Here is a 22,682-nt window from a genome sequence, read left to right on the forward strand (position 1 = left end):
ACTCCAGCCTGGGGGACAGAGCAAGACTCCATCTCAAAAAAAAAAAAAAAAAGAATTTGTTAAATAAAATAAGTATCAAGCAAGTTTTAATCCCCTAAGAAATCTACCAAGATTTTAAGATTACTTAGTTCATAATGGCATGCACTAAAGGTGTATTTTACAATAATTTATATCAAATGAAGTAAATCAGATATATTTTCAATGAAATGAAATAAATGAAGTCAATTCAATATTTTTATGGCTACATGTTTAAAGATTCATTGTTAGATTTTTGCCAGATGTCATTACTCAGGCCACCAAGACAACAGCTGTTGTGTATTTTTTGTAGAGAGCTGTTCTGAAGTTTCTAGCCAAACAGCTCTGTTTTACCTACAAACCAATTCTACATACAGTTATCTCAACAGCACTTTCACTTCGAGATTTACTACACTTCACAGTCTCTGCCTAATACACAAGCATCACCACTGGTGACTTTAAATCAAAATATCAACTTAATGATACTATCAATAGTTGACATTCTGGAGAATAAGTCATTAATTAGAACACAAACTGGTGTTCACGTAGACTACAAAATAATACAGGAATTTTTTTAATGTAATGTTAATTGGAATATATAGGAAAACTAATCTGTATATACAGTTTAATTACAACTTTGTGGAAAAAATAAAGCCTATGAATGCAAGCATAAGGCAGAGAAATTGCGTCAAATTAAATCAAACAATGATTTTATTATGCTGGTGAGCCAATGGATAATTTTTTTCTTGAACTTTTCTATGTTTTCCATTACTTTTATAGTAGCAAAAAAACTGTAGGCCGGGTGCAGTGGCTCATGCCTGTAATCCCAGCACTTCGGGAGGCCGATGTGGGTGGATCACCCGAGGTCAGGAGTTCGAGACCAGCCTGACCAACATGGTGAAACCCTGTCTTTATTAAAAGTACAAAAATTAGACGGGTCTGGTGGTGGGCACCTGTAATCCCAGCTACTCAGGAGGCTGAGGCAGGAGAATCACTAGAACATGGAAGGCAGAGGTTGCAGTAAGCCGAGATTGTGTCACTGCACTCCAGCCTAGGCGACAGTGCAAGACTCTGTCTCCAAAAAAAAAAAAAAATGTAAAGAGACTAAGAGAACTAGTGTGACTAAATTTGCCTACCACTACCTGAGGACAAAATCTAAGATGACTTTAATTAAGGGCTTTGAGTATCGCACAACATTGCTTCTTCCTGCAAACAAAACTTTTCTGGCTCTTCAACACATGGCCACTAAGCACCAATCTCATTAATAAAACTCATGTAGTTTTCTTTAAAACCGATGAAGCTTTAGTTTTGGATTGATACAGAGTGCGTGCCAACCTTCATTATGCATTTTCAACCTCTGTCAGTTCATTGACTCTTCAAGATAATGGCAAGTTATCATGTGTAGGCATTATACTCTGTTAATAATTTTCAAAAATTAAAAATAGGGATGGCTGACATTTACTGAGCAAGTCCCCTGTATAAGGTACCTTTCTAGGGGCTTCCTGACAATGATCTAGGAAATGAACATAATTTAATCACAATTATTATTCAATTCGAAGTACCTTTTTATTTAATATTATTCATTTGTTGTTATAGCTCAACCTTCCTTTATTCCACCCTCATCCGTATCCTCACTATTGCAAAATACTCTAAAAAATAATTTTAGGCTCACATGTCTAACAACAAATGGAGGCTTGCTTCCTCCAGAGATTTTGAAATTATTTCCAAGGTTCAACTGAGCTGGCTGGTCCTGGAAGAAATGCCTGGTAGAATACGGAGAGGGCGCCCGGGCTTGCATGCCTTTGGGCAGTCTGTTGAGATTATTCTCCTTTAGTTTCATCTTTATAGTACTTAAGGGAAATATTGGTTCATGTGATGTAGATAAAGGCCTTCGTGACTTATGTCTTTCTTCCTGAAATAAACAAAAAAAGAATATTTTTTAAAATAAAGAAAGAAAAGAAGAAAATTCAATCAGACTATAACTGTATTTAATTGAATTTTTAAAAATTAAGGTCAAAGATAGCACACCTCAGATTTATAAAACATAAACTTAAGAAAGGACATTTCTCTAATTTTTTTCCTGTTCAGTTTAACATCAGTAGTATTTATAACTTGCTAGTATAATGTATTCAACTAATTAACAACGAGATTTATTTATAATAGGGGGAAGTTAGAAAGTGTCAGACACCTCCAATACATAGAGAATAGAGAATTTGACACATACAGGGGTCTAGCAATTTCACTTCCAGGAATGTATTATAAGTAAATAACTATGGCTGTATGTATAGCTACAAAAATGCTTATGATAGTTTAAAAGTTAGAAAGCAACTGTATTGGTGAGTAAGCAATTGCGCTCAGTTGCAAATCCACCTCAGCTATATAATACTGGTCCAGGGACTCTACAAACTCCCTTTTTTGCTTTTCCAGCTGGTCTCTGTAGGCTCTGCCACTGGAAGGTGCTAGAGAAACTGCAAGGCTGGAGGACATACAGTGACTGGCTACTTCCAGTTTTGCATTCTATTCCTGTTAGCATCATTCCTGCAACCACTCTTCGCCTTAACAGCTGCAAATGGCTCCAGATTATAGCCTTTCCCCTATTAGGCCAGGACTAGCCCCAATGCACCCCTCCAGACACATCAGCAGCAGCTGGCCAGAGCCGCCTGTTCAGATTTGAGCCTAGACCCACAGGAACCTTCCTCCAAGCTCTTGTGGCACCAGCAGCGAGCAGTGCCACTCCTTTGAGATCTGAGTCCCAGCTCATCAGAGTCCCACCTTCGAATTCCTGAAGAAGCATCCAGGAAAGCAGCCCTTCTCCAGAGGTCTGGGTCCCATTTCTGTTCAATCCCTTCTTTAAGCTTCTGTGTTCTTGCTGACCCAACATCTTCCCTTTGTTTCCCCAGCCCTAGGGGTGGAAGCTGCTTCCTGCAATTACTCTGTCATTTCAGTGTTCCCCTTTTATCTTTCAGTCTTTCTTTCAACCCGTTTAGCCATTTTTAAAAATTAAATCTTTCTGTTACAATCACAAGTTTGGTGTGGTTTCCTGACTGGACCCTGACTGATATACCAGTTAAGTGCTCAACAAAAGGATAATGAATGGCCAGACAGATTATAGTATTTCCATACAATGGAATACTGTGAAGCCATGAAAAATTGTCCGGCACAAGAATACTTGAGGACATGAGAAAATGTTTATGATAAATTAAGTCCAAAAAAAGAAGGGTACAAAATAATATGCAATGCAGCGTTATCTCAATCTTTTTTAAAAGTGTGATGTGTGTACAGAATATACTAAAAAAAAAATAATGCTGATCTCTAAATGGCAAGAATGAGACAGGTTTTTTAAATTTTGGGTCCTTTTTGCTTATTTATCTTTGTTTTCTAATTTTCTAAAATAAAGTGATACTTCTGTTTTAAGAAAGAAGAAAAACAGACTGAGTACGGTGGCTCATGCCTGTAATCCCAACATGTTGGGAGGCTGAAGCAGAGGATCTCTTGAGGCCAGGAGTTCAAGAAAAAAAACAATGAAACTATTTGTTTAAAAAGTTAACACTGAAAGGAAGACCTAGGAAGTTAAAACAGCATTAAAATGGTAGAATGGAAGAGAAAGAAACACGAAAAATTGCTATGAACACATCACAAATAAATTGGAGAGAAGAGAGGATAAATAAGGCAAAACTAAAAAGCAGATAATGCCTTCCTTAAAATTAATCATTGGTCTCCCATTATATGAGTTATTATGCTGAGAGTTTTGATAGATTTGCACAGATTATTGGCCCTTCTTTCTCATTAAGTATTCTGTAACATACAGCCCACATTTTCAAGGTCTTTTCTAGGACCATATATGAGATCTGGGATAAGCATTTTGTTTCACTTACAGGTTTTACTCTACCCTGTCCCAAAGTATTTGGAGAAGCTTCACAAACTACCTTTATTCCTTCTCCATCTTGTTCTAGAAGGGATTTTAAGTGGCGACAACATTATATGCAATAAGGTAAAAGCAAAACAGAAAGAAACTGGGGTGAGGGAGACACTAGGACTGAAGAAAAGAGTAAAATTGAGGTAGTACACATGGATGTCCTAAGACCCTTCACGCTTACCAAAGATGGACCATGAATACAATCTGAGCATCAGCCTCAGCAAAAGAAAGATGGCCCCATGTTTACTGCAGCACTATTCACAATAGCCAAGATTTGGAATCAACCTCAGTGTCCATCAACAGATGAATGGATAAACAAATTATATTACATACACACAATGGGGTGCTATTCAGCCATTCTTTTTTATGTCTTGCAACAACATGGATGGAAGTTGAGGTCATTATATCAAGTGAAATAAGCCAGGCACAGAAAGACAAACTTTATATATTCTCACTTATTTGTGGGAACTAAAAATTAAAACAATTAAACTCATGGAGACAGAGAGTAGAATGATGGTTATCAGAGGATGGGAAGGGTCGTGGGGGCTGAGGGGGAGGGGGGATGGTTGAAGAGTACAAAAAAAAATAGAATGAATAAGATCTAGTATTTGATAGAACAACAGGGTGACTATAGTCGATAATAATTTAATTGTAAATTTTAAAATAACTAAAAGAATATAATTGGATTGTTTGTAACTCAAAGGATAAATGTTTTAGGTGACGGATACACCATTTACCTTGATGTGATTATTACACACTGTATGCCTGTATCAAAATATCTCATGTACCCCATAAATAAATACAGGTACTATGTACCCATAAAAAATTAAAATTTCTAAATTTTTATTTTATTTTTATTATTTATTTATTTATTTATTTTATTATTATTTTTTTCTGAGATGGAGTCTCACTCTGTCACCCAGGCTGGAGTGCAGTGGAGCCATCTTGGCTCACTGCAGCCTTGACCTCCCAGGCTCAGGCGATTTGCATGCCTCAGCCTCCCCCGTAGCTGGGACTACAGGTGCACACCATCATCCCCAGCTAATTTTTGTATTTTTGGTAGAGATGGGGTTTCACCATGTTGCCCAGGCTGTTCTCTAACTCCTGACCTCAGGTGATCCACCCGCCTCGGCCTCCCAAAGTGTCACCATGCCCAGCCTAAAATTTTTAAATTTTTGAAAAAGAAAGATGGAAACTGTTGTTCATAAGATCACAAGTAAATGTCATAGAACAACAATAACAAAAGCTAATTAGCCCACTTACATCAAATTTGTAATTTTAGCTTCTGAATCACCCTTCTTCCAGCTACATCATGCTGCCAAACATATGTACCAAACATACTCTAATATGACTGGCTGAGCAAACAGTTTGAATTATAGAAATTCAAACCTAGTAAAAACTTTCCAGGTTTCTACTTGTTTAGTTTCATGTAAACTTGATAAGCTGAGTTTAGGCAAAAATTCTTTAAATTTGAAAAAAAAAAATCCAGTCATTTCTATCACTAGATTTGTATTGTACTTACAAGAAATCTGTTTCTATGCAGAAACACACATTCTCTGATGGCTGTCCTTGTAGAAAACTCTATTTTGGGAGCAATGCCCTAAAAATAAAACAGCATTAAAAAAAGCAAATAAAATTACTAGAAACAGTTCTTTAGCCATCTCATTCTAACTCAAAATCATACAAGAATCTAACTGCTCTCCTGTGTGGCATAATCCACACACATGATCTAAAATATATATGTCGTAAGAATAGCTAAACACTTACATAATATATATTATGTATCAGAGCCAGGCCTAAGTAATTCATATATAATAACTCATCTAATCCTAACATAACCCCATGAAGCAGGTTTTATAACAGTATCTCCTCAAATAAGACACAGTTTAAGTAACATGTCCATCTAGTAATGAGGGCTATTAATTGAACCCAGGCATTCCAGCTCCAGTGTCCATGATGTTAGCTACTCTATTTAAAACACTGCACCATGGAATTGAATGAGATTACCTAGAGAGAGGTATGAATAGAGAGTCTTCCTCTCTACCTACCTGCTTTGAAAAACTTGCTTTATATCTTATATCAGATATTTATATTCATTAGATCTAATTCCAAATTAATTTTGTTGCGCTGATTTGATATTTCTATTTTTTGTTCTTAGTACCATACTGTCTAAAATATTGTTTTATATATATGTGTGTATGTATATACATATATATACACGTATATATATGTGTGTAAATATATATATATGTATACCCTATCCTGTTTAATTCTTACAATCCTATAGGGTAGGTACAATTACTATAATTATCCTGTTTTACAGATGATAAAACTGAAAAATGGGCAAAAACTGGAAACAATCCAAACGTCCTTAATGGGTGAACAGATGAACTGTGGTGTATTTACATAATGGAAACTACTCGGTAATAACAAGGAATAAATGAATGACACACACAACTACATGGATGGATCTCAACAGCATTCTTCTAAGTAAGAAAAGCCAGTCTCAAAAGGTTACAGACTGTATGATTCCATTTATGTGACATTCTCAAAAAAACAAAACTATGGTGATGGAGAAAAGACTAGTGCTTAGGGCAAGGGGGAGGGTGTGCCTATAAAGGGGTAACATGAGGGTGATTTTAGGAGTAATGGGATTGTTCTATATCCTGATCGTAGTAGTGGTTTTACAAATCTATACACGTGTTAAAATTCATAGAACTGTACACCAAAAAAGCATCAATTTTATTGTATAATAATTTTTAAAATACAACTGCTTTCCCCAAAAAACAGGCCTAAAAGAGACATTAAATGACGAGTTAATGGGTGCAGGAAATCAACATGGCACATGGATACATATGTAACAAACCTGCACATTGTGCACATGTACCTAAAACCTAAATAAAAAAAAAAAAAAAAAAAAAAAAAATAAAAAAATAAAAATAAAAATAAATAAATAAATAAAAAAAGAGACATTAAGGCAATTTTCCCAAATTTACAAGGCTTATAAATGGCACCACAGGGACAGGACCTGGATCTGACTAAATTACACAGTCTCCCTCTGACCCCATCGACTCACCAGTGGCCCCTCTGCATCACCTCTCTGCTCTACTCTCCCCCAGAGAACACCACCTGGCCAAGTTACTTCTTGCCCTGAGGGCACCTTCCTTCTCTTCTTTTCCATCCAAATTTTACCCATCTCTCAATGTCTGATCTCACTCTAACTCCTCCAGGTAAGCCCACAGTAGTCTCTCCCTCCAGTCTCTAATATTTCGTTTTCATTTATACAACTTATACTCAAGGTGCTTCCAAAACAGGGTTTGCCCCAGCTGAAGTCTTCGAGAGAAAAGACGCCAACACCCACTGCATGCTTATTACATGTGCCGGTGCTATTAAGGGTTTCTATACATATACCAGGTATTGTGCTAAACACTATATATTACCTCATCTAACACAATAATCCTGTAAGGGATGTACTATTACAGTCTCATTTTACAGATGAGTAAACTAAGGCACAAAGAAATTAACTTACCCAGTCTCATAGCCATTCATGACAAAACTAGGAATGAACCCAGACAATCTGATTCCACACTTAACCACTGTACATGCAGCTGCCTAATAGATTTTCAAATTCCTGATCCACTTTGCCCAGAGTGGAGGAAGGAAGTCCCCTGCTGGTAAGGAATCCACACTCTGTAATACACTTTTGTTCACCTTATACGACCTCCACTCCTTGCAATGACTTACAGACAATAAAGAAGAATGTATTTTCTTTTTCATACCATGCTGTTTTTAGCATAACATTATACTTTAGAGTTGAAATTCAGAGACTAAGGCCGGGCGCAGTGGCTCACGCTTGTAATCCCAGCACTTTGGGAGGCCGAGGTAGGTGGATCACGAGGTCAGGAGATCGAGACCATGGTGAAACGCCGTCTCAACTAAAAATACACACACACAAAAAAAAACAAAACTAGCCGGGCATGTGGTGGGCGCCTGTAGTCCCAGCTACTCAGAGAGGCTGAGGCAGGAGAATGGTCTGAACCCGGGAGGCGGAGCTTGCAGTGAGCCGAGATGGCGCCACTGCACTCCAGCCTGGGTGACAGAGCGAGACTCCGTCTCAAAAAAAAAAAAAAAAAGAAATTCAGAGACTATCTCATCCAGTCTCCTTACCGATGGAATGATGGTGATAATGGTTGGTCAATGAAAGGATTTAACATAATAAATAACATAATACATAAATAAAAATAATTTTTAAATGCTTTTTATGCTCACTTTACAAAGTCAGTCTTAACCTAACATGATAATAGATAATTGTGCAATCTTCTCATTGCCTCACAGGAAGACAGTATTATCTTTTATTATCTATTATCTAATAGATGAGACAGTAATATTATCTATTATCTGATAGATGAGACAGTAATATTATCTATTATCTAATACATGAGACTAGATAATATTGCAAAAATAAAAAAATTCTTGACCTCACCAGGAAATAAAAAATACTGTTAAGTATCAAGTGAAATAAAACAGCAAAATACAGAAATGCAAAGAAAAGCCACATGCTAGTGGAGGAAATAAATCTAATTATTAATAAATTGATAAATTAGGAGAAAATAAAGTGAATGATTTGTCTCACGTATATGTAATTCATTCTTACTTCCAACAATATTAATGAAAAGAAATCAGATAGTGGGCTGAAATAAATATGAGAAAATTGGCATCATTCAGTGAGTAAGAGTGCAGGCTCTGAAGCTACTCAGGCCAGCATGAGAATCCCTGCTCCACCACTCACCATTTCTGTGACCCTGAGTGCATTTCTGAAACTCTTTACACCAGCTTCCCTCCCCATTAAAGTGGGGAAAGAACAGCTGTCACCTCACAAGGTTAAGGAGGACTGAACAGGATAATCCACATAATGAGCTCAACACAGTTCCTGGTATACAGTGAGCACACTATTTTTTTTTTTTTTTTTTTTGAGATGCAGTCTCACTCTGTCACCCAGGCTGGAGTGCAGTGGCATGATATTGGCTCACTGTGACCTCTGCCTCCTGCCTCAGTATCTCAGTAGCTGGGGTTACAGGTGTGCACCACCATGCTCAACTAACTTTTGTATTTTTAGTAGAGACGAGGTTTCACTGTGTTGGCCAGGCTGAAACATTAGCTATTATCAAAGTGATGGCTCTTTTTTGTGGTATCTCAGAGGCAATCAGCTGCTTCAAGATGAAGCTGAAGGCCGGACACGGTGGCTCACGCCTGTAATCCCAGCACTTTGGGAGGCCAAGGTAGGAGAATCACCTGAGGTCAGGAGTTCGAGACCAACCTGGCCAACATGAGGAAACCTCGTCTCTACTAAAAATATAAAAATCAGCCAGGCGTGGTGGTGAGTGCCTGTAATCCCAGCTACTCAGGAAGCTGAGGCAGGAGAATCGCTTGAACCTGGGAGGCGGAGGTTGCAGTGAGCCGAGATCGCTCCATTGCACTCCAACCTGGGCAACAGAGCAAGACTCCAACTCAAAAAAAAAAAATTAAGTGTGTTATTCTTTCATCTTAAACACTTTTGAAGATTTGCAATGTGTCTAGCACCTAGATTATAGCCAGGGACATTGGTTAAGAGCTGTTGGAAACAAAACTAAAAGCAAACTCAACATATGTGATGTTTATGGCCCTCAGATCCTTAGTATTGTGTGATTCTCCCCCCTTAACATGTCTTTCTGAAATTGTCTATTAAAGCAGAGGAAACACCTGCCAAAGGAAGTATGTATTGCATTAATCAGGACATAACTAACATTCTCCAGTTCAGAATAATACTTATTTACTTGTGAAAACAACATGGATGTGATCCCCAACACAGAATTTTCATGACGCTTTTATTGTATACAAATAAATACATTAACAGTTATTTGGTTAGACATCAAAACAAAAACAAACAAACAAAAAAAGAGATGAAGCTGAATATTTCGTTTCCAGCCACTGGCTGCCAGAAATTCACTGAAGTGGATGATGAAAGCAAACTTCATACTTTTTATGAGAAGCACATGGCCACAGAAGTTACTAGTGAGATGCTCTGGGTGAAGACTGGGAGGGTTATATGGTCCAAATCAGCGGTGGGAAAGACAAGTTTTCCCCATAAAGCAGAGTGTCTTGACCCATGGCCACGTCTACCTGCTACTGAGAAGGGGCATTCCTGTTATAGACCAAGAAGAATTGGAGAAAGAAAGTGAAAATCTGTCCAGGGTCACAATGTGGTCACCAATCTGACGATTCTCAACTTGGTTATCATTAAAAAAGGAGAGAAGGATATTCCCGGACCGACTGACACCATGGTGCCTTGTCGCCTGGGGCCCGAAAGACATAGCACAGTCTGCACTTTTCAATCACTCTAAAAAAGATGATATCTGCCAATATATTGTAATAAAGCCCTTAAACAAAGAAGGTAAGAAACCTAGAACCAAAGCGCCCAAGATTCAGTGTCTTGTTACTCCACATGTCCTATAACACAAACTCTGGCATATTACTCTGAAGAAACAGACTACTAAGGGAAATAAGAGAGAGGCTGCAGAATATGCTAAACTTTTGGCCAAAAGAATGAAGGAGACCAAAGAAAAATGCCAGGAATAGATTGCCAACAGTGCAGGCAGCCCTCTCTGCGAGCTTCTACTTCTGAGTCCAGTCAAAAATAAAACTTTTTGAGTAACAAATAAGATCAGATCCTACCCTCCAAAAACCATTGCTATGGCAATTGGTTTTATTTTGATTTATAGAATGGTTGAGAGAAATTGAGTCCCTCTATCTATTCACAAATTGTTTAAAATATAATTTGATTAACTTAATTGTAAGAATACTTTACCTCTAATGCATGCAGGTATTTCCACACATTTAAAAAGCCCTTTCTCTAATGACTAACTGCATTTATAAATAACTATAAATAAAACCTCCTATAGGTTATTTTTCCTATTTATGACCATAAAGTTAAAGAGAGATAACACTCAAGAAAATATAAGAAAGTTTGTTTCTTTTTATCTTGAAACTTGGCTGGATACCAGCTCAGTGTTTGTAGATACCTTTTATTTAACAGAGAACTAGGCAAACCAAAGTTAATATAACAGAGTATCCCCTACCTGATTCTCATCAGTTTTTAATCCCTTTTAGCTTCTGAAGAGCAATATCCCAATAACTCAAAATAAAATAATTAAAGGCAAGCTTCTCACATGTACCATGGATTTAAATGATACACGAAGATCTTGGAGAAACAAAGATAGTTTCAGTGAAATTCATCAAACTCTCAAAGACAATGAAGGGCTTGGGATTATAGTCATTAGGAATTCTGATTAGGACAACCTTTAATGAATGTTTGCTGTTTGAAGTATTAGAAGCTCTGTCATGATAAGCTTCACAGAAACAGAGATCCTCACTGTTACATTAAATATATTCTGCACAGCACTCGCAACAAAGTAGAAATAATAACAAATTATAGTAATTGCAATTCATGGGGCAATATGAGAAAAGCTTACTATGAAAATATTTTTTATAATTCTCAAAGGCGTGGCCTTTTAAATGGAGATCATTCAAGTGATGTAAAAGTCAAGAAAATCGTCAGGGTTGCTGTGGGAATAGAAATCGTCAAAGACAACATCAAAATGAGTATCCCGAATTTAGGTTCAGATAATGCCCCCCAAAGAATTAAATTATCAGCGGAATATCTGCTATATCCTTCAAGATCCTTCAGTAATATCAATTTGCAAGCCTCTGTCAGTTTCCTCTCTGATTAATGGAGACCATATCTGCCTTGGCTAACTTGAGAATTGTCGGGAGGAAAATATCTTATGTAAAAAATTGAAAGCGCAAAATAAAGGTAACATAACTACTGTTGCTACTCTATCTAGTCATAATAGCTATAACTAAACAAACAAATCTTTCTGTTAATCTGCAACAAAAGGAGGCTTTTATAACTATGTGACAATATAAATATGGCAATGATTTTAGCCTGATTAGATAAAACTTCCACCTCTCAGATCAATACTAGAAATCAGTATAATTTGGTACCTTGAGTTGGGCATCTAAACAGAGCTACTAAACAGAACAGCAGGGGTACTAACCAAGATAAAGATCAAACCCTGTCAGGAATAAAACGTTCAGGTCCCAAGAATTTCTCTCCTAATAGAAGCCCAGATGAGCATGAATCACTTACTGGAAAACCCAGAGCCGTCTTCATGAGCACCTCCCTACACCTCCTAGGGTGCGAAGGTGTCAGCTTGGGCTCTGGGAAAAGAAAATCTCGTGTGTTTTCTTCATAGTAGGCCAACTCATCCCACACTAGAAAGAAAAGAGAAAAAGCAAAAATATCTGTATTTACACCTCCAAGCTTAACAAAATAAAAGTTCAGGCAGATGATGGCAGAGATGGCACTCAGGTAAAAATAGACATATTGATCCTAGCATGTGTTATTCAGGAGGAGACTAATTTCTACTACTTTTTATCTCGTGGATAGTTTTTTAAAGCCTTCCAAAGTCATAACAGAGAAAAAAAGACTAAAGAGACGTTCTACAAAACAGAACAAATAGGAAAATCTATCTTTCCATCTATCTCTCCAATTTTTCCTGCAACAAATTTTTGCTAATGATAAACCTTAAGCCAGGCACTGTGGATAGAACAGGAACAAGGTGGACATAGCATTGCTCACACAACTTCACAGTTTAGACTGGGGTTCAATGTGTTCTGTGATGCATGGATGCCAAGGCCCAGATGACAGCTACAGCTGTGGTTGTCAGCAGGGGTACCAACCCCAGGGACATTTTGGACATTTGTGGAAATATTTCAGGGGCAGGAGCCAGAGGTGTGAGGGAGTCCTGCAGTGCTCACTCATGCACATCACACAATCTCCCTCATCCCCAATGACTTTCTAATATCCTGCAAACATTCTTGCAGGCTAAAAACTATTTTATAATTGTCTGAGCCTAGAATTTAACTATGTAACTGAAAATAATTATGTAACTATGTTACATGTAAACACGAAGCTTTTTTTTTTTTGCATAATTTGGAAATACACTGAATTTTTCCAAGTACCGTGTAAATAGAGGAACAATTGTATTTCGTTTTGTTTGGATCTTTAACCAGACCCGTTTGATATTTTGGAAATCATGTCCCATCTAAATGCTTCATTATGCTTGACACTTACATATTAACATATACATTTTATTATAAACCACTTCCATTTTTCCTTTATATTACAGTCAGAATATTATATTAATTTTTACAGTGACTTGTATAAGTTGATTATATTAACTAGAAATATTTTCAGTATCATAAAAGGGATACTACAAAATACTTTTTACCAAAAGATCTTGGGTCTAATGGGATGAACAATTACTGAGCCGAAGGACAGAAAGCTACCATCTGAATCATCCTTGACCACATAGCAGGTGCCACACAAGTGATCTGGACTGAGAGTGGTCCCCACACAGAGGACCATCAAAAAAGTAACTGTAGCCAATGAGGCAGTTTTGCTATTTAGTGGCTGCCACTTTACTTATGAGAAGAATTCTGATGAGGGTTGCTTTGTTTTCAGTACATCGACTGTAGAACATAATTGACCTTACATCAAATAATATGATGTATTAAATTCTTCCTCCTACTAACTCCGTTTAATATTAATGTTTCGGTTCTACCGAGGAAAGAATCAAAGTGCAAAAAGAAATTATTCTATATTTTTCATCATAAATAGCATTTCTTTCCACTCGTGCACTCGCAGCCACGCTCCAGCCACAATGGATTGATGTTCCCTCCTCAGCAATGTACTTCCACCATGCATGCTCTCCTGCATTACTGCCATGGCCATAGTTGATCTCCCTGCCTCCATTCTCCTGCACTCAAATCCATTGTCCGCACACTGCAATGTTTTAAATACATCAGATTGTGCCTTTCTCCTGCTTAAAACCTTCCAATGGGCTTCCCATCACATTAGAATAAAATCTAACCACCTTACCCTAGACTTCAAGACTATGTAATCAGGCTTCTAATAATCTCTCCTAATTCATTTATTGCCACTCTCCCTCTTGATTGTCGTTCCCTGTCATCCCTTACCCTTCTTGCTGTCCCTCAAACATGCCAAGCTCGCCTCCACATAACGGTTTTGCCTTATTGTTCTCCTCCCTCTAAGATTCCCTCTCTGGGTCTCTGCATGGCTGGCTCCTTCCTATTGAATAACAGGCTTGGTTTAAATATCATCTAATCAGAAGGTGGCAACCCAACCCAAAAGAGCACTCCTTCCCAGACACTCCCCATCACATCACCCTATTTTACTTTCAACATAAGATTTACCACTAATTGATATTTTTGTTCATGTATTTATTCGTGATCTGCTTCCATCAAGGCTCCATGAAAACAGTGACTTTCTTTTCTGTACATTATTCTACTGCTAGCAGGGCTGTCCCTAGAAAGGTGTGAACTCAGAGCAGTTCAGTCAATACAGGGCCCAGCCAAGACAATCACACCTGAAAAGGGGGCCTCACTGTCAGTATCTTCAACAAGCCCCTTGAAATATCTCTAAAGATAGACACTTCAAAATTGAACTTCAATGATGTTCAGAGACTAGTGGTGAAGTGCAGCATCCTGGATGCTGCCCCCAAACCTGTAGAACAACGCTTGGGACATAATGGGTACCTGATAAATGCTTCTTAAATGAATGAACATGAGGACTAAAGTAAGATAACTTGCTTAAGTGCCAGCTTACGTTAGCCACTCAATAAGCATTAGCTACCCTCTTTGAGACTCAGTTTCCATACTATTAAAAAAAAGGAGACTAATGTTCTCTAAAAGCTTTTCCAACTCTTACCCTTCATTTATTTTTCAATAATTTATTTTCATTCATACATTCCAAAAACACTTCATTTATTGAGACCTCCTATGTAGTAAGACTTATAGACACTGGATTTATACTAGTGAAGAAGATAAATATAATCAATGCCCTCCAGGAACTTACAGTCCAAGAGTATTAAACAATTATACAAATAAATGTATAATTAAAAATTAAGTTCCATAAGAGAAAATTACTAGGAATAAAGAGATAGAGAGGGTAGGAAGACAGGAGGGAAGATGGGTGTAATTCTTTTTTTTTTTTTTTTTTTTTGAGACAGATTCTCACTCTTATTGCCCAGGCTGGAGTGCAGTGGCACAGTTTTGGCTCACTACAACCTCTGCCTCCTGGGTTCAAGCGATTCTCTTGCCTCAGCCTCCCAAGCAGCTGGGATTACAGGCATCCCGCCACCATGCCTGGCTAATTTTTGTACTTTTAGTAGAGACGGGGTTTCACCGTGTTGGCCAGGCTGGTCTCAAACTCCTGACCTCAGGTGATCCACCTGCCTCGGCCTCCCAAAGTGCTGGGATTACAGGTGTGAGCCACTGCACTCAGCCAATGGGTGTAATTCTAACATCAATTATCTCCTTCATTTACTAGTCTCATCCTGGCCTTCTTCATCCATGTTCCTCTTACAATGCTCCCTGTGACGGGCATAATTCTCCCACCCTTGTTGGCCAAAAACAGACTCTGCCTCCATCCAGAAACTCTGAAGTACAACCTGCAAATGGAAAGTGATGTGCCAATTTCCCCAGCTATCACTAGCAACAAAACACAACTTTCTCCTGAAGCCTATAGAGTTAAGAACTCTTTTTTTTTTTTTTTTTTTTTTGAGATGGAGTCTTGCACTGTCACCCAGGCTGGAGTGCAACGGCGTAGTCTCGGCTAACTGCAACCTCTGCCTCCCAGGTTCAAGCGATTCTCCTGCCTCTGCCTCCCGAGTAACTGGGATTACTGATGTGCACCACAAATTCAAGTTCTAGGGTCAGGCACGGTTGGGTTCAAATCCCTGCCCCACCACTTACCAACTATGTGATCTTGGGCAAATCATGTAAACTACTTAACTTCAGTCTCCTCTTCAAGAAAATGTAAAAACTGTGATTGTACCTGACCTTTAAGACTACTGTGAAGACAAATGACAAAGCCATGTAGAATGCACAGCATGGCACCTCACATTGCCTACCATTACCACGATTGCTCCGTGACACCAGCCCAGCAGCGGCCCCAGAACTGCTTTGGTTTCTATAAACATCATTATGTTCCTATCGGGAACAAACACCTAGATGCATGATATGATGTTCTACACAGGAGGCCTTTCCTTTTTCCTCTTTCCTTTCATATGCTTTGGCTAGTTCTTGTCCCTGCATCTAAATGATAGCTACTACATTATTATTCCTGTGTTTATCAAGAATTTAGATAAAAGTAAGAGGCTGGAAAATTGAAAGCGATCTCATACCCTATCTTTAGAATCACAGGAATAAAAATAGACTGAAACAGGGTTAGACAAATAAATAGAAGGCTATGAAGCTTCTCAAGACAGTCTCTCTGGTGTGGTCATTTTCTAGAAATCCAAACTGCCACCCAGTGTGAAAATGTCAGCACACTAAGAGGATGGTACAGCAAGAGCCTAGGTTAGAAATAATAAACATATTCACAGGCTGAACAAGTCTTATAGGTCAAGGGAAGTATCTGAAAGAACTCAGTGTTCTTCTTAAGAGCTAATTACACAGACAGTGACATCATCAATGGCAGCAACGAACTTCTCCCCCAAAAAGGAAACAAATGAGACTTTAAGAGAAATAACAATTTTAATAACAACATTGGCTGCAGGAATATCCAACATTTTTAGAGCATGTCAGAATTGACAGCGCATTTCCAGATACAGGATCACATTTGATTCCCTCTTTACAGATAAGGAAACTGAGGCTCTGAGAGTCTGACCTGTCATGATGCCACATGGCTAGTGATACCACACGGCAAAGTAGGAATTCAAAACCAAATAATCTGAGGCAAAAGTTCTTTCCTTGCTAATGCCTATAAAAGTATAAAAGCATTGCTATGAAAGTATAAAATATTGCTATAAAAGCATTGCTATAAAAGTATAAAATTAAGCTCTGTTAAGTGAATGGGTACCCACTAGAATAGGCTTTTACAGTTGGACTGAATATGCCTGACTTACCCAAAGTGAAGGTATTTGTCTCAGAGGTTAATAGAAAGTGTCAAGCTCACTGTGGAATAGGATCACGCTGCCCCCCTGTGTCCATTCCCTTTTTCCCACCTTTGTAAACTGAAGAACAGGAAAGATCTTTATTTCTTGGCAGCAAAGATCACTAGACTTCTTCATTCTTTAGCAGTAAAGCCATATGCACATCTGGATATTATTACTTGTATTATTAATTTACTTGTACTATTAACTTAATGATCATAACGTGTCTTTTGAGTATAAGTGTGTTTGAAAGCAATGAGAAAAAATATCAAGCAATAAATACAGCTAAATGAAAAGGTAACAATTCAGCCAATAGAGAAATTGGTCCTTGAGAACCCAAATGTGGCCCATGTGACCCCACAGTGCAGTCCACAGGAAACTTTAAGCAAAAAAAAAAAAAAAGAAAAGTTAGCTAGTATCAAGGATCAGCAGATCATGAGGGCTCACTGCCACTGCTACATGCCCGGTGCCACCAGCATCACACTAGGAAGACTGGCACAGTGTAGATCGTGTGCAAAGTATGCCTGTAAAAACATATGTTGAACAAAGTAATGGATCAATCTGTACTACATCCGAAGCTAACTAAAATCAATTGTTATTTTGAGCAATTCAAATTTAATTCCACTAAAATTACAATCTGAAATTGAGAGATTGTAAATTTAAAAAAAACAAGTATAACACAGCTCCCATTGTGCATCTGATTAATTTTTGAGTTATAACTAGTATTTATGCACTCAGCTAGAATATTCTGCAATCATTCTTTTCAAACAACTATTCTTATAACCTTCTCACAGGTGGGCTTCTGGTCACATGAAAAACATATAGCATTCCAAGACCTATTAAGTTTTAACAAGCAAGTTGCAGAATATATATAGTCAACATACATATAGGTGTGTGTGTGTGTATATGTTGAAAATACATATTCTGCAATTGACTTTTTAAAATGTAATATATCTTGCACTGTCATATGTCTTTCAAGAGACAAGAAAACCAACATTTAGTATATTCAACCAATCATAAAATATATACACACACAACTATATATACTAAATACTAATATATTCATGTTTATATATACTGTATTTAATATACAGTCATCCCCAAGTATCCACAGGAGGTTGGTTCCAGGAACCCTTGCAGATATGAAAATATCCATGAATGCTCAAGTCCCTGATATAAAATGGTGTAGTTGGGATGAGTTGGTTGAAGGTAAAAAGAGCATAATAATAAAAAATTAAAAATAAGAAATAAAATGGTGTAATATTTGCATATAACCTATGCATATCCTCCTGTATATTTCAGATCAACTCTAGATTACTTATAATACCTAATATAATGTAAGTGTTATATAATAGTTGTTATGCTGCATTGTTAAGGAACTAATGACAAGAAAAAGTCTGTACATGTTCAGTACAGACACAACCGTCATAGGCCTAACTACATTTTCGAGTCATGGTTAGCCAAATTCATGGATATGGAACTTGACAATCAGAAAGTCCAACTATATATAGGGTATGCGTGTGCATGTGTGTGTATTTTAGGGTTGGCTGAATATACTAAATGCATTTTAGAAGGTTTAAAAAGATACACATCAAATTGTTTTGTTCTGTTTTGTTTTGTTGAGACAGGGTCTCACTCTGTTGCCCAAGCTGGAGTGCAGTGGCAAGATCACAACTCACTGCAGCCTCAACCTCCTTGGCTCAAGTAACCTCCCTAGCCTCCCAAGTAGCTGGGACTATAGGCATGCACCAGCACACACAGCTAATTTTTTTATTTTCAGTAGAGATGAGGTTTCACCATGTGTCCCAGGCTGTACCTGAACTCCTGTGCTCAAGCAATCTGCCCACCTTTGCCTCTCAAAGTGCTGGGATTACAGGCGCAAGCCACCGTACCTGGCCAGCATCAAATTGTTAATGGTAATTACCTGTCAGGGATTGTTGAATGGGCTTTTGACATTTTATTTTACATACTTTCATGTTAGTTAAATTTTGTATAGTGAGATTACTTAGGTATGAGTAACTTTTTAAAAATCCATGTAAAATTAAGTAAGACCAAAGTGGGCATGCTTCTACTTTCTCAGCATACTAAAATATAATTTGCCAGCAGTGATATATGTTTGAACATAAAATTGGGTCAAATAAGAATAAAAAACTTATGGAAAAAAACTCAATGCCCTGATTTCAGCCTGTCACTTTTAGGCTGAAAAACATTCAGTGAGAATTTCTGAAAAGCAGGCAGGAGGCACCTGCTCAGTTCTGTCTACCTATGAAGGTAATGACATCTCCAAAAGCACCTATTCTTAAATTCACAGAGTGGGGTTCTTGTCTGTCTCCAGTGGCAGCCTTTGCCAAAGAACCAAGAAGCAGAAGAAAGAACTACAGACTCCTGGGTTCACTGCACTTCACTTGGGCCCTTGACCTGCTCCAGTGATATCCACAGCAGACAGGACTATGATCCCTATCGAAAGCCTCCTCAGTCCCCTCTGCTTTAGTTGAGACATTTGCTAGTCTCATCTTCCTTCTCCCATGCTCTCTTAAGAAAAAGAAAAGCACACACCATAAAACATCAAAATAACACAACAAAACAGGGAAAATATCACTGTTTTAAGCATAACTGATTTAAAACTTTGTTAAAAATAAGAATTTATACCAAAATCAACATTTATATCCAGACATCACTCCATAAATAATCAAAGGACAGTGACAGTCACTTTATACAGAAGGAAAGAAAGAAAACAAATCATAATATGGGAAAATGAAAATTTTTAAGAAGTTTTAAGTTTAAGGTTGTCACAGTCATATCTAAAAAGGAGATAGAACATAAAATAGGATAAAATATATTTTTATCTATTTATTTATTTAGATGGAGTCTGGCTCTGTGGCCCAGGCTGGAGTGCAGTGGTGCAATCTTAGCTCATTGCAACCTCTGCCTCCTGGGTTCAAGCAGTTCTCCTGTCTCAGCCTCCCAAGTAGCTCGGATTACAGGCACCTGACACCATGCCCAGCTAATTTTTGTATTTTTAGTAGAAACAGGGTTTCACTATGTTGGCCAGGCTGGTCTCAAACTCCTGACCTCATGATCTGCCCGCCTTGGCCTCCCAAAGGGCTGGGATTATAAGCGTGAGCCATGACATACTTTGCAAACACAACAAATCCAATTGACAGTATCCAGCATTAACTAGGATATGGGGAAGGGGCATGCCATGCACTCCTGGATGCAGAAGTATTGGAACCTTATTGGGAATCAGTTTACCCCAGTTTAAAAGGCATGGTTCAATCTAGTAATTCTATTATTTGTAAATATACCGAGAGAAATATTTTTATAAAAATGTGAAAGAAAAGAAAATCTAAATGCTCAACAATATTAATTTATGGATAACACCACCACTATGGAAAAATACATAGCTATTGAAAATGACAAGTAAACTATAGGTAATAATGTAAAGTAAGAAAAGTAAAACCCAAAATACTATGGAAATACTGTTTATAGACCTATAAAAAACACATACGTAAATTAATAAAATTCTTTATAGCTATCAAAATAATGATGTAGGCCAGGGGCAGTGGCTCACGTCTGTAACCCCAGCACTTTGGGAGGCCGAGGCAGGCAGATCACCTGAGGTCAGGAGTTTAATACCAGCCTGGCCAACATGGTGAAACCCTGACTCTACAAAAAATACACAAAAATTAGCTGGACGCGTTGGCAGGCGCCCATAATTCCAGCTATTCAGGAGGCTGAGGCAGGAGAATCACTTGAACACGGGAGGCGGATGTTACAGTGAGCTGAGGTTGCATCACTGCACTCCAGCCTGGGCAACAGAGCTAGATTCTATCTCGAAAGTAAAAAAACAATTTGAAAAAAAAGAAGATGTAGATTTATGCATTTAGAAATGACAACACAGGCAAGTCATGGAGGCTCATGCCTATAATCCCAGCACCTTGGGTGGCCAAGTGGGAGAATCACTTGCATCCAGGAGTTTGAGACCAGCCTAGGCAACATAGTGAGATACCATCTATGCAAAAAAAAAAAAAAATTTAGCTGGGCATGGTGCGCGCCTGTAGTTCCAGCTACTGGGAGGCTGAGGCAGGAGAACTGCTCAAGCCCAGGAGGTCATACCACTGCATTCAGTCTGAGTGACAGAGTGAGATCTTTTCTCAAAAAATATATATTAAAAAAAAATTAAATTTAAAAAATTTAAACAACAATATAACGGTGACATATAAGGGGGAAAGCTAATAACAGAAAAAAAAAGTATGCTATGTAAAAACTCCATATCTATGTGTTCTTGTATCTACAGAGAAATATCAAGAAATATGTTCACCAAAATATAAATAAAGATTCTCTCAGGATTACGTGATTTAGGAATGCTTTTTACAAGTAAAAATTATGAAGCTATTTTCATTTTGAGAAAGAAAAAAAAGCAGAAATGTGTAATAGCAAAGATCAGAGGAGAATTTTCGAGTTTCAGTGTTCTCTCTCACACACACACACACACACACACTTCTATGCCAACAACCCTAAAATCACCAGATAGCTATACTGAAAGACTATTTATAATAATTGTGCCACTGGGTGGCAGGTCCTAACCTCTCTCACCAGCTCAGGTCTTATGTCACTCAAGACACACTGCAAAGCAGAAATACCACAGAACAGCTTCCTCCTAGAATCTCCTGATTCTAGCACAGGGGTCACAGACTTTTTCTGTGAAGGGTCAGACTGCTAAATGTTTTAGGCTTTGTAGGCCATCTGTTCAAAACTACTCACCTCTGTCATTGCTCTGCAAAAGTGGCTATAAACACTACTTAAACAAATGAGTATGGCTATGTTCCAAAAAGACATGTATTTATGAATAATGAAATTTGAATTTCATATAATTTTCACATCACTAAATATTCATTTCAAAAATTATTTCCAACCATTTAAAAATGTAAAAACCAAAAATAGTTTGGCAGTTCCTCACAAAGTTAAACAGTTACCATATACCCCATTCCTAGGTATATACACAGAAGAACTAAAAGCAAATATACAACAATTTGTACATTAATATTCAAAACAGCATTATTTATAACATCCAAAAAGTAGAAATGTCTTAGTTTATTTTCTGTTGCTTATAACAGAATACCTGAAACTGGGTAATTTATTTTTAAAAAGCTATTTATTTCTTACAGTTATGGAGGCTGAGAAGTCCACGGTTGAGGGGCTGTGTCTGGTGAGGGCCTTCTTGCTGGTGGGGACTCTGCTGAGTAGCCACGTCACAGAGGGAGTCACATAGTGAGCGTGCTGAGCATGCTAGCTCAGGTCTCTCTTCCTTCTCTTATAAAGCCAACAGGCTGACCCCCATGATAACCCATCAATACATTAATCCATGAATAGATCAACCCATTCATAATGGTAGAGCCCTCATTACCCAATCCATATATTAAGAATATTATTCAGGCACAAAAAGGAATTAAAATCTGATACATGCTACAACATGGCTGAACCCTGAAAACATTAGGCTAAGTGAAAGAAACTAGACATAAAAGGCCAAATATTGTAGGCTTCTATTTATATGAAATGTCTAGAATGAGAAAATCAACAGAGACAGAATTAGTGGTGGCCAGGGCCTGGAGGAGGAAGGAATGGGAAATGATTGCTAATAAATACAGAATTTCTTTTTGGGGTAATGAAAATGTTCTAGAATTAGTGGTGATGGC

The 22,682-nt window shown here is 37.8% G+C and overlaps 1 protein-coding gene and 1 pseudogene across 4 annotated transcripts in view; one reads left to right on the forward strand and one right to left on the reverse strand.

Annotated features, from left to right (window-relative positions):
* SPATA6L (spermatogenesis associated 6 like) overlaps positions 1-22,682 on the reverse strand; it is a 58,897-nt gene that overhangs the window by 14,722 nt on the left and 21,493 nt on the right. For 3 of the 4 annotated variants that reach the window (XM_030803318.1, XM_030804310.1, XM_030804619.1), the window contains 3 exons: positions 12,117-12,241; positions 5,454-5,531; positions 1,688-1,927 (listed from right to left, as the gene is read on the reverse strand). In XM_030803318.1, coding sequence (XP_030659178.1) covers positions 1,688-1,927; positions 5,454-5,531; positions 12,117-12,241 — 443 coding nt within the window. The remainder of the gene's footprint in view (positions 1-1,687; positions 1,928-5,453; positions 5,532-12,116; positions 12,242-22,682) is intronic. The other variant, XM_030803737.1, reaches the window with a different exon arrangement.
* On the forward strand, positions 9,871-10,608 carry LOC100587201 (annotated as a pseudogene).

This window comes from Nomascus leucogenys, chromosome 1a (assembly GCF_006542625.1).
Source record: "Nomascus leucogenys isolate Asia chromosome 1a, Asia_NLE_v1, whole genome shotgun sequence".
Lineage (NCBI taxonomy): Eukaryota > Metazoa > Chordata > Mammalia > Primates > Hylobatidae > Nomascus > Nomascus leucogenys.